Below are 12,491 nucleotides of genomic sequence, written 5' to 3'. Positions count from 1 at the left end.
GGAAGCGGGGAGGTCCTGCTGGAGGAATCACGATGAGGGGGGGGGACACACAAGCAGCATCTCTCGTTGGTTTTTCAGTCTTTGTCCCAATAAAGAAAGATCTCTCGTCTTTCAGTGAGGAGAGCTTGTGGGGCAATGGGTGGTGACCCTAACTCTGAGCCTGACGTTTTGATTCCCACCTCAGGACTAGATGGCCGGATGGCAGCCAAGCAGGTAGACCTTCGATCTGTAAATCCTTCCAAACACAGGCCAACGGCTGGCGGTAAGAACTGGTCAGCCTCCTGGTCCGCCAGGCTTGATGTGGAGTGCCCCCCCCCGCAAGCTAGAGCCTCTGCCGTCAGACTAGCCACCGGTTCCAGGACCAACAAGCTACAGAAAGTAGACAAACATGTGCTTCACCTGTCTCACGCATCCATCTCTAGATGCGGGACATCTAAATTTGTTCACCTCAGGAAGTCTCAAAGTGCTTTGCAGCCAAATGAGGTACTTTTTTATGAAGTGTAATCACTGTTGTCGAGTAGGAAACAGTTCTTGCCCTCGTTCGGACATTAACACATTCTGCTCTCTTACCTTTATGCCACTGTCAGCTCCTTCTTTAGTCTTAAGACACTCCCCTTGTCTTGTGCCCACCCGCTCAGCCCCCTCTTAAACACTATACAGTCCATCACATTTCCCCCCTCTCTTTAGCTCTGATGGAGTCGTACGGACTTGAAAGGTTAACTCTGTTCCTCTCTCCACAGTTGGTGCAGACCTGCCGCGATTATCCAGCATTTTCTGTTCTTTAATTGGGATTGGGGGAGGTTATTCTGTCCATCGAGCCTGTTCCATTGTTCAGTAAGATATTTGATTGGGTTGGTACCAAAATCTTTTTGTGGAAGGAAGTTCCATATCCCTACGAACCCTTGTTTCCTGAGCACTGTCCTGGTTTTATTTCATTTTAAAACAATTGTTCATGGGGTGTGGGGGTCGGTGGATAGGGCGTATGTTGCCCATCCCTAACGACCCAATTCATTTTTTCCAATTAAGGGGCAATTTAGCGTGGCCGATCCACCTAGCCTGGACATCTTTGGGTTGTGGGGGTGGGACCCACGCAGACACGGGGAGAACGTGCAAACTCCACACGGACAGTGACCCGGAGCCGGGATCGAACCTGGGACCTCGGCGCCATGAGGCAGCAGTGCTAACCACTGTGCCACCGGGCTGCCCTAGCCGAATCCCTAACTGCCCTTCATTTCAGAGGGACGTTTGAGAGTCAACCACATTGCTGTGGGCCTGGAGTCACATGTAGGCCAGGCCGGGTAAGGGCGGCAGATTTCCTTCCCTGATGGACATTGGTGACCCAGATGGGTTTTTGCAACAATCGGTGATAGTTTAAAGGTCACCATCACTGAGACGAGCTTTATATTCCAGATTTTTATTTAATGAATTGGATTTATTTTTATTAATTGAACTTAACTTCCACCAGCTGCCATGTGCCGAGAGCCGGGCCTGTGGATTAATAGCCCCAGTAACATTCCCAGCATGCCACCATCTCCCCAGTTGAACGAGCAGGATCCTAGTTGGAGGAAGGTTGAAAAGTTAAACAGGGTGTAAATTTTCACTCTCTTCTATTTTTTTGAATAAATTTAGAGCAGCTCATTATTTTTCTTTTCCAATTAAGGGGCAATTTAGCGTGGCCAATCCACCTAACCTACACATCTTTGGGCTGTGGGGGTGAAACGCACGCAGACACGGGGAGAATGTACAAACTCCACACGGACAGTGACCCAGGGCCGGGATTCGAACCTGGGACCTCGGCGCCGCAGTCCCAGTTCTAACCACAGCCAGATGTCGCCCCTCACTCTTTTCTATTTTTAATCCTCGATTCGGTCTCTCCGCTTTACAGGTCTGACCTCCGAAGGGATTTACCGGAAGAGTGGGCAAAAGTCAAAAACCACAAACCTGCTGGAGATGTTCCTGAAGGACGCTCGCAGTGTCAGGCTGAGGGAAGGGGAGCATCATGTCGATGATGTCTCCAACACCTTGAAACGCTTTTTCAGAGAGAGTATCGGAGAGAGCATCTTCACCGACGAGGCCTACCAAAACTGGTTTCACACCTCGAGTAAGCTGATAACCCGCCTGCTATTTATCACACGTTGGAGATGTGAAGAGCAGGGTTGCTTTCCTCAGAGTAGATAATGTTAAGGGAAGATTTGGTAGGGTTTTAATGGAGCAAATACGGAGACAGGATGGTGACAGACTGAAGATAATCAGAATCCATAGAATTGCTACAGTGCAGAAGGAGGCCATTCGGCCCATTGAGTCTGCATCGACCGTCTGAAACAGCACTCTATCTAGGCCCACTCCCCTGCCCTCTCCCCGTGACTCCAGCTAACCAGCACATCTTTGGACTGTGGGAGGAAACCGGAGCACCCGGAGGAAACCCACGCAGACACGGGGAGAATATGCAGACTCCACGCAGTCACCCAAGACTGGAATTGAACCCTGGTCCCTGACGCAGTGAGGCAGCAGTGCTAACCACTGAGCCACCATGCCAGAACCAGAGAGGGAGATGAAACATTATCTTATTGCAGTGAGTTGCTGTCCGAAAGGGAGGGGGAAGAAGGTTCAAGAGTGACTTTCAAAGGGAATTGGATGAAGTATTTGGAAGGGGAACAGTGTGTAGAGCTCCCCTCTGGATAGCTACAGCGAGTGGGGATCAGAGCTCTTGCTCCGTGTGGATGCACGTGTCCAGTGAGGGTGGGTACCATCCCTCCACCTGCCCTCCCCTACTAATTGCATCGTATTGGATGAGGGAAGCCATTATTGCCCTGTCTCTTTCCGTATAGGACTGACCTCTTGTCTCCCAGTGCGACAGTGACAATCGTGGAAGACGTCACGCCCTCTTAGAGAGCTCAGTATCCTGTGAATATTACACCAATTCACACTGCTCCCCAAAGACTGAGGTCCCAGAGACTAAAACAATAACCTGAATGTTGAAATCGTGCTTCAACCGATGTGACTTTATTTAATTTCTCTGCATCTCAGTGATCCCGGAAGAGCGACAGAAGATCCTGCAGTATCAGACACTCTTTACATGCCTTCCGCAAGTCAACCGTGCAACGCTCAAAGCCTTAATCAATCATCTCTATTGGTAAGACTCCATATCCCACTCCATCACTGCAAATACCTTGAGAAACGGTGAGGTTGGAAGAGGTGGGACGAGGCATTTTGTCAGAATGGATAGGGAGAGGCCATATAGGTTTACGGTCACAATTCTAAAAGAGTGCGCAGGGACGGGGGCAAGTGAGGGTGCGTGTGCATCGATTTCGGAGAATCGCAGGACACAATGAGCGGTTGGCAAAGCAGATGGGTCCCTGGTCTTCATAAATAGAGAGATTGAGTCCAAAAGCGGGCAAGTTCTGCTGAACCTTCATGAAGCTCTGGTTAGACCCGAACTGGAGCATTGTGTTCAGTCCTCGTCACCACGCTTTAGGATGGGCGTGAGGGTCCTCGAGAGGGTGCAGGGTGTTAAACCCTTGACGGGCAGATGGCGATGCGGGAAACCACTTTTGTTTATTTACAGAATTGCTTTACATTGCAAATGTCCACCTTGTGTCCCAGAAGCCTCTCTCTCTTCTATCCATAAATCATTCAGCAAATGATAAATACCCAAGTTGACATTTTATATTATTGTAACTTTAACAGAAACTTATCGAATTAAAATGTCACTTTGTGGGGTGGGGCGGGGGGTGAGGTGGGCAGGGGGTGGTGCTGATGATGCACGCCAGCCTCTGTGTCCACGGGTCACGGAACGCCTCGAGGGTTTCCAGCAGACAGCACATGGAGTCTCTCTTGAGTACACGAAAAAGAATTAAACAAATTAACGACGGTTAGAAGGAGAGAATCTCATCTCATAAGGATTTTGGAGGCTAATTAACGGGCGTCTTTCAGTCATGTGACCAGTCCTTCCATGGCGAACAAAGCTTGGAGTGGAACTTAGACCCGGATCGAACAGCTCACGAGCCAGGAGGGTTACCAACTGTGCCAGTCGGGCGGGGGTCTATGTGCTTTTCTGAAGACCAATATGTCGGCAAGACAAAGAACAATTAAGAGAGGGTGACAGTCCCTGACGGGGCACTGTAACTGAAACAAAACGTTAAAGGAATCTTATGTAATTAAATTAAAATGACATTCCCGGAGGTGATGATGTACCCCAGCCCTCACACGTACCAGTGGACATCGCGTGCTCCCTCTGCAGGGCTCGTTGCGGTAGAGGGGCTGGCAATCTGGTCAGGTGACCCCCATTGACTGCCCGCTGCCCGGACCTGTTAATGGTCACCTTGGAAAGACCCAGGAGCAGGTTTACGAGGGGGTCCCCCTCCCTCCCTCCCTCCCTTTCCCCTCCCTCCCTTTCTCCTCCCTCCCTTTCTCCCTCCCTCTTCCCTCCCCCCCCCCCCCCCCCCCCCCCGGTTCGAGGGTAAGAAAAGGTCCTTGAAGCAGCGTTTTGTGGAATGTGTTTAATGACTGGTTGTTTTTTGTGCTCAGTGTTCAGAGGGTTTCTGACAAGAACCAGATGACCATGCACAATCTGGCCATTGTGTTCGGGCCCACACTCTCTCTTCCAGACTGATGGACAGGACAATAAGGCAGGTCGTGTGGTGGAGGACCTCATCAATCATTTCATTGACCTCTTCAATGTAAGTTACACACGAGGAGAACTCCCGCTTTGATTTCCCCGTCTCCCACCTCCCCTCCCAGTCCCCGTTACTCCCTCGCCACCTGCTCATACCGCTGACCCCCATTTACCTCCGACACCCCTCCGCCAGTCCCCTCCCCCAAGCCCCATGAGGGTCCTGCCCTGTGCCTGGGGAGGACAAATCCCCTCCTATTGCAGTCCTCCCATCGGGAAGGCTCCCAACTTTGCCAGGAGACTCCCGCACGTCTGCCGTAAACATGACATCCCCCGCAACCAGCATTTCTCCATTTTCTCAGCTCAGATCCGGGGGGGGGGGGGGGGGGGGGGGGGGTGGCGGCAGCACAGTGGTTAGCACTGTTGCTTCGCAGCTCCAGAGTCCCGGTTCGATCACCGTCTGTGCGGAGTCTGCACGTTCTCCCGTGTCTGCGTGGGTTTCCTCCGGGTGCTCCGGTTTCCTCCCACAGTCCAAAGATGTGCGGGTTAGGTGGATTGGCCATGATAAATTGCCCCTTGGTGTCCAAATGGGTTTGGGTTCGGGTCTGGGTTACGGGGATAGGGTGGAGGTTTGGTTTAAGTGGGGTGCTCTTTCCAAGGGCCGGTGCTGACTCGATGGGCCGAATGGCCTCCTTCTGCACCGTAAACTCTGTAACCAAGTGAGAGGCTGATCGCACCGGTGTGACCTTGGCTTGCTCCCTTGGCTGCGGGAAACCAATTGTTTCCTCATTCAACCACAATGCTGCTGTGGGAGCCAAGGAGGATGAGCTGTGATGCAACCTGCAGTCAAATAGTTTATCAACAGTGACGGCAGGTGAGCCCCGCTCTAGCCCAATTAAGTAATTAGTGAAGATGCCAAATGATTTGAAAGGTAAAATGGGTGGAAAAGAGAGAAATAAAGCTCCTGGGCTAAACAGATAGAGAAGGGGAAATGGGACGGACTGGATTTCCCTACAGAGAGCTAGCATGGTCTCTCCTACGCATAGTGAGTCCGTGACTCTGCAGGCCGACTGAAATTCGAAGGTGCAGGGATTGAACTGAGTGAGGCCCATTTGGTCCAGCACAGTCAGGGTTGCCGACCCTCCAGGACTGGCCTGCAGCCTCCAGGGATCGAAGGCCAATCACCGGGACGCGGCTGTGCAACCCCCAGAGAAAAACCGTCGGGAGGTTTAAAAAAGCTTTGTGTTTATGCCGTTCACTACGAACATTCCTCTTCACCGGGTATCGAAACATTCAAATTGGGGATGAGGAGGCCATTGGGCTGACGGCCAAACATCACCCAGCTGAGCAATGAGTCTTGTTGCTTTCCAATTGGTGTAGGGGGGGCCGTACGTCACCAGGATGGACGTGATGGCTGGGGTATGGGGTCAGGTCATGTGATGAAACCATCCAATCAGCCATGATTCTAGCAAATAGCGGAGCAGGCTCGAGGGGCCGAATGGCCCGCTCCTGTCCTTAATTCGTACATTCAAAACCGAGATTGATGGATATTTCTTGGGTCAGAGTGTTAATGGTTATGGAGCTAAGACTCGGATCAGTCATGGTCTAATTCGACAGTATTTACAGCTCGGGAAGGGGTCATTTAGACCGACAGATCCATACTTCACCTGCTAAAAATGGCGTCCTGATCTCTCGACCACTGAACCTCCCCAAGCCCAACTCACTGATGAGGGGATCTTCAGCCCCCCCCCCCCCCCCAGGCATCCTCGCTGGGCACCCCCGGGCCTGATTCCTGTCATGAAAAAAATGTCAGCTTGACAATGCCAGCCGGGCACCCTGGTAGTGTCCCTTCTAGTTCGCTATGCCCAGGTGCCCATGTGGCACCGGCAGTGTCAGGGTGCCACCCTGCCCAGAGGGCAAGCTCCTGGGCTCCTCCAATCTCCTGGGAGAGCCCCACGAGTGCCGTCCCGTCCCGTCCCCGTTTGTGGAGACCGGCACTGAACTGCGCTCACCCGAGGTCCGCAAGGCGAGGGGTTAGATCCCACGCCTTGGTTAGATCTCGGGAAGGCCTATCAGGGCGGGTCTCGCTGGCTCACTCCCATGGGTAGATTTGCCAGAAAGTGATTCCGCCCACAATGGGCGGGTCTCACATCGTCACGTCTCGCAAGGCCACGTTAGATCTCGTGAGGCGCGGCGAGCCGGTTTGTTCCCGGAAGAGGGATTACCCGGCATCTACCCGGCGCAACGCGGCCCGTAGATCTCGCCCATGGTCCCAGTTTCCCAGGGGTTCTTTTACTGTGAGATTGTTCATTACGTCTGTCTCATTGCACACTACCGATCCAAAACAGCCTGTTCCCTGGCTGGTCCACAACTTGTTGTCCTGGGGAACTGTCCCGAATACACTCTGAATTCTTCCTCATGGCTACCTCTGCCAATTTGATTTTCCCAATCCACATGAAGATTAACGGACTGCCTTTTTTACATGTCCTATTTTCCACACCCTCATTATCTCCTGAAGGTCAGTCAATGAGTGTGTTTAAAGCAGAGATTGATGGGTTTCTGATTAACAATAATGTAAAGGGTTACGGGGATAGTGGGTGGAAGAGACATTAAAGTCCAGTCAGCTGTAATCGTATTAAATGGCGGATCAGGCTCGATGGGCCTCCTCCTGTTCCTATGTTCAAATGAATTGGAAATGATGTTGGGATAACCTTGACCAGGTGTAAGTGTTGTCGAGGCGAACACGATTAAACACTCTTTCTCTGACTGCACAGGTTGATGAACAACAACTTAAGAAGCAACTGGATGAAATTGTCAGCATCATCAAACTGCGGGATGTGTGTCTGATGCAGTCGAGCCAGGTAGGCTCTGTCGTTATCCCGGTTTGACGGGTTGTGAGACCTAGGTCAAAATAGGCTTTTTCCTGAGGGCCATTTTTCATTCTTTTCCGTGTTGTGGGCCCTGCTGGATAGGCCAGCATTTATTAACCATGCCTGATGGCCCCTGAGAAGATGGTGGGGAGCTTCCACCACGGACGCCCGGTGTCTGCCATGTGTACCATCTACACGGTGCACTGCAGTAACTCACCAAGACTCCTCAGACAGCTCCTTACAAACCCACAACCATCTAGAACAGGCATTGTCAAAGTCGGGGGCGTGACCCGCGGGTGGGTCGCAGGCGGGTACGGGCAGGGTCGCGGAGCCGTCCGTCGGGGAGCTCCCGATCGCACAAATCCGCACCCAACAGCCGCAGCAGCCGGGTGTTAACACTGCCGGCTGCGAGCGGCCTTCAAAATGACCACGACCCGTATCAAAAAAATGCGGCCACACTGCGCATGCGTGCTCGCTGACTGGTGCGCACGCCAAAACCCTGCGCATGTGCACCAGCCAGCGAGTACGCATGCGCAGTGTGGCTGCATTTTTAAAAACCTGGTCGCAGCCGTTTTGAAGGCCGTTCGCAGCCGGCATTGTTAAAACCATCTGCAAGAGGCTCGGGGAGAATGACTTGATTGGTTACTTTCTGAACTTTGATGCTGATGAAGTGGAAGTCTCTTACTCCAAGAATGGTGAGTGATCCAACGATGGTTTCACCGCAGCTGTAAACTTCAAACAAGAGATGTCAACTTTTTAAATCTTGAGTTTTAAACAGTCCAACAAAAGTGCCTGCAGGTCGTATTTGGAAGCTTTATCAATTCATTAATATTCAAGTGCCTTTTAATGCCGGCTGTTGCCGCGAATCTGCACAACCGGAGATGCAGAAGATTTTTAATAAAATTCTATGTAATCTTCCTGCCTGAAGGGAGGCAGAGAGCAGGTCACGGCCCCCCGAACGTCGCCATCACGTGCTTTTGGGCGCGATTGCGATTCCTCCATTTTGTCAGCAGCAAACAAGCTAAGAGAAAATGGTGGGTCGCGAAGTTCAGCCAGCGTGAGCTGCGAGGGTCAACCGGCATGGGTCGCGAAGGTCGGCCAGCGTGGGTCACGGAGATCGGCCAGGTTGGGTCTCGAAGGTTGGCCGGTTGGTCAAAATGGGTCACCGGAAACAAAGTTTGAAAAACACTGATCTAGAAGGACAAGAGCAGCAGATACCTGGGAACCCCACCACCTGGAGGTTCCCCTCCAAGTCACTCACCACCCTGACTTGGAAATATGTCGCCGTTCCTTCCCTGTCGCTGGGGGATAATCCTGGAACTCTCTCCCTAACAGCACAGTGGGTGTACCTACACCTCAAAGATTGCAGCGGTTCAAGAAGGCAGCTCACCACCACCTTGTCAAGGGCAATTAGGGATGGGCAATAAATGCTGGCCGAGCCAGCGAAGCCCACATCCCATAACAGTGATTAGAGAACGGTAAAATACACAGGGCTGGAGTTCTGGATGTCAAACACAGTTGTAAAATCGATGGGACTGAGTCTTAAACTGGTTGGGACCGATTACCGATACCCCTCTGAGTAACTCTCTCTGCTCTCCCGTGTAGAATGCTGGTGACTTCATCTGCACTGTGTACTTGGAGGAGAAGAAGTCGGAATGTGAGTTGAGTTTGAAGGTGAGTTGGGAAGAACTGGTTCTCCTGGTTGATCAGCTTCTCCAGTGGGGTCTCTGTGATGTCGGGACGGATTCTCTGGTTTCCCCACCGTGTGCTTCCCGGCGGCACGCTGTCTCCGGTGGCGACGGGATTGTGCTCCTGTTGCTCCTCAATGGGAGTTCTCATTGAAGCTGCCCCCCACCCCCACGCCGCTGGGGAACCCACGGGTGGGGGGGGTGTTGCCGACGGGAAGTGAATCGTAACGGGTGGCGAATCCTGGTCATGAGGTGTGAAGGGACTGATGTGTCCTTTTCCCCTCTGCCTGAGCTGCCCGCCTGCATTCCCACTGAAACCGTGCAGCTCCTGGGCTGGACACTTCCAAATTGTTCCAATTAGGATGATGTGTGTGCATCCACACACACACAGATATAACAGCGGCACTGAAATGAACAAACCCAATGTGACAATAAAGGTTCAGAGGGATCATTATCCCCCGTGTAGCGTTTGAATTTATTTTATATTTTTAATAATCTTTACTGTCACAAATAGGCTTACATTAACGCTGCAATGAAGTTACTGTGAAAATCCCCTAGTCGCCACACTCCGGCGCCTGTTCGGGTACACAGAGGGAGAATTCACAATGTCCAAATTACCTAACAGCACGTCTTTCGGGACTCGTGGGAGGAAACCGGAGCACCCGGAGGAAACCCACGCAGACCCGGGGAGAACGTGCAGACTCCACACAGACAGTGACCCAAGACGGGAATCGAACCTGGGACCCTGGCGCTGTGAAGCAACAGTGCCAACCACTGTGCTACTGTGCCGCCCATTCACCTGGGTTTAAACATACCTGATTTACACTTTCACTTGTTTCCAGGTGGGTGTGTCACGCACGTTGACATTGAGATTTTAAATTCTATCTCATTCGGAGTCGCCAATTCTGATTGGATATATCCCTGTTCTTGTCATCCCCCCCCCTTGCTTTGCCCCAACCAATCGGAGTGAAAGGAGTCTTCCTTATCTGACTGGATGGCTCTTGACTGTTTTGGTCGTTCTAAAATCACCGGCGACGACCCGGTCATGTGATGAAACCCCCAGAAATACGGCCAACCAGACTGGGCGGCCCAAGGGTAGACTTTATCCCCGTTGGCTGTCGGGGTGATTGGAATCTGGGTTCAGTGAGACAATCCCCCGGCCCCCCCCCCCCCGCCCCCCCCCCCCTTGAGTGACCGGGCTGGATTGTCCAGTGCTGCAGCCGCGCCAGTCCCAACACCAGGAGAGGATGGTGCGGGAGCTTGGGGGTGGGGTGGGGGAGGAATGGTTGATGGGGCAGGGGAGGTGGGGATGGTAGGGGGCGGGGGGTGGGCTGGGGGAAGGGGATGTTAGGATGTGGATGGGGGGGGGGGGGGTTGAAATTGGCTCCACGATGACATGTAAGGTGTTTGTATTCAGTCCCGTTTACCTGTCCGATTATCTCGTTTCCCCTCTTCCCCCCCACGCCCCCCACCTGTAGGTCCCAGCGACCATGACGGCTCAGGAATTGGCCAATGAAATTCTCTACCTGCGCAAACTGATTACCAAGGAGAAGGACAATTGGTGCTGCTTTGAGGTGGTCGAGAGGGAGGAAATGGGTGAGTTCCGTTCCCACACTTGCCCGCCTCCGCAATGTGCGCGCGTTCCGCCTCCCCGGCACATTCTTCCCGAGTATCTCCTGCACACCGGCTTACATACCTGATCCACGTTGTGGACGGAGGAATAACTCCCTCCGTCAAGCCAGCCGCACTCTCGCTGCTTTTTTAACTTTTCAATCTGGCCCCTTTCAGCAACCCTTGCCCCAGCTCCCCTCAAATCTCTTGTTTCTCTTTCCACAGTTGAGGTTTTATTATACCTGGGGCGAGATTCTCCGACCCCCCGCCAGGTCGGAGAATCGCTGGGGGCTGGCGTGAATCCCGCCCCCGCCGGGTGCCAAATTCTCCGGCACCAGATATTCGGCGGGGACGGGAAGGCCCCCCCCCCCCCCGGCGATTCTCCGGCCCGGATGGGCCGAAGTCCCGCCGCTAAAATGCCTGTCCCGCCGGCGTAGATTAAACCACCTACCTTACCAGCGGGACAAGGCAGCGCGGGCGGGCTCCGGGGTCCTGGGGGGGGCGCGGGGCGACCTGGCCCCGGGGGGTGCCCCCACGGTGGCCTGGCCCGCAATCGGGGCCCACCGATCCGCGGGCGGGCCTGTGCCGTGGGGGCGCTCTTTCCCTTCCGCCTTCGCCACGGTCTCCACCATGGCGGAGGCGGAAGAGACTCTCCCCACTGCGCATGCGAGGGAATGCCGTCAGCGGCCGCTAACGCTCCCGCGCATGCGCCGCCCGGAGATGTCATTTCCGCGCCAGCTGGCGGGGCAACAAAGGCCTTTTCCGCCAGCTGGCGGGGCGGAAATTCGTCCGGCGCCGGCCTAGCCCCTTAAGGTTGGGGCTCGGCCCCACAAGATGCGGAGCATTCCGCACCTTTGATGCGGCGCGATGCCCGACTGATTTGCGCCATTTTGGGCGGCAGTCGGCGGACATCGCGCCGTTTCCGGAGAATTTCGCCCCTGATTTAGGGCTTGCAAGGCCTGATCAGAGAGCACCAGTACCAGTGGGAACCTGCTGGGGGCGATGTTGAACCAATATATTGGAACAGGGCACAGTAAATGAGCAGACACTGCAGGGAGTGCTGGAGATAGGGCGATAGTGTGTAGACTAGCGATGGCAACCTCGGCTAGTGGGTGGGCCGCAAGAGTGACCCTCCCTCATCTCAGGGGGGCCGCAAGATTTAAATTGGCTTGTTCACTAACCATGGCCCCATGAGTAAGATTAATTACATTTAATACACGCTGAATATTTCATAAGTTATAGAAAATGCTTTTATCATTTATATATTCATTGAAATATCATCAACTTCAAATGGTAAAAACAAAATAAACATTTCCACTTTGGGCGCAGAGGGAGTGCACAGCACTCGCTGTCAATGTTGTGAGCAATCAGCTCGTACCCTCGCTTCACTCGCCCTCGCTTCACTCGCCCTCGCTTCACTCGCCCCTCGCTTCACTCGCCCCTCGCTTCACTCACCCTCGCTTCACTCGCCCCTCGCTTCACTCACCCTCGCTTCACTCGCCCCTCGCTTCACTCACCCTCGCTTCACTCGCCCCTCGCTTCACTCGCCCTCGCTTCACTCGCCCTCGCTTCACTCACCCTCGCTTCACTCGCCCCTCGCTTCACTCGCCCCTCGCTTCACTCGCCCTCGCTTCACTCGCCCCTCGCTTCACTCGCCCCTCGCTTCACTCGCCCTCGCTTCACTCGCCCCTCGCTTCACTCGCCCCTCAC

The 12,491-nt window shown here is 53.6% G+C and overlaps 1 protein-coding gene across 1 annotated transcript in view; it reads left to right on the top strand.

Annotated features, from left to right (window-relative positions):
- Window positions 1-12,491, top strand: part of LOC140392133 (arf-GAP with Rho-GAP domain, ANK repeat and PH domain-containing protein 1-like) — a 209,737-nt gene that overhangs the window by 104,709 nt on the left and 92,537 nt on the right. Inside the window, 7 exon segments of the mRNA XM_072477471.1 lie at window positions 1,886-2,101; window positions 3,028-3,133; window positions 4,528-4,597; window positions 4,599-4,679; window positions 7,387-7,473; window positions 9,088-9,156; window positions 10,649-10,766. Coding sequence (XP_072333572.1) covers window positions 1,886-2,101; window positions 3,028-3,133; window positions 4,528-4,597; window positions 4,599-4,679; window positions 7,387-7,473; window positions 9,088-9,156; window positions 10,649-10,766 — 747 coding nt within the window.

The sequence above is a fragment of the Scyliorhinus torazame genome, chromosome 15, assembly GCF_047496885.1.
Source record: "Scyliorhinus torazame isolate Kashiwa2021f chromosome 15, sScyTor2.1, whole genome shotgun sequence".
Lineage (NCBI taxonomy): Eukaryota > Metazoa > Chordata > Chondrichthyes > Carcharhiniformes > Scyliorhinidae > Scyliorhinus > Scyliorhinus torazame.
Note: the sequence above shows the minus strand (reverse complement) of the source record. Positions and strands in the feature narration are given on the sequence as shown.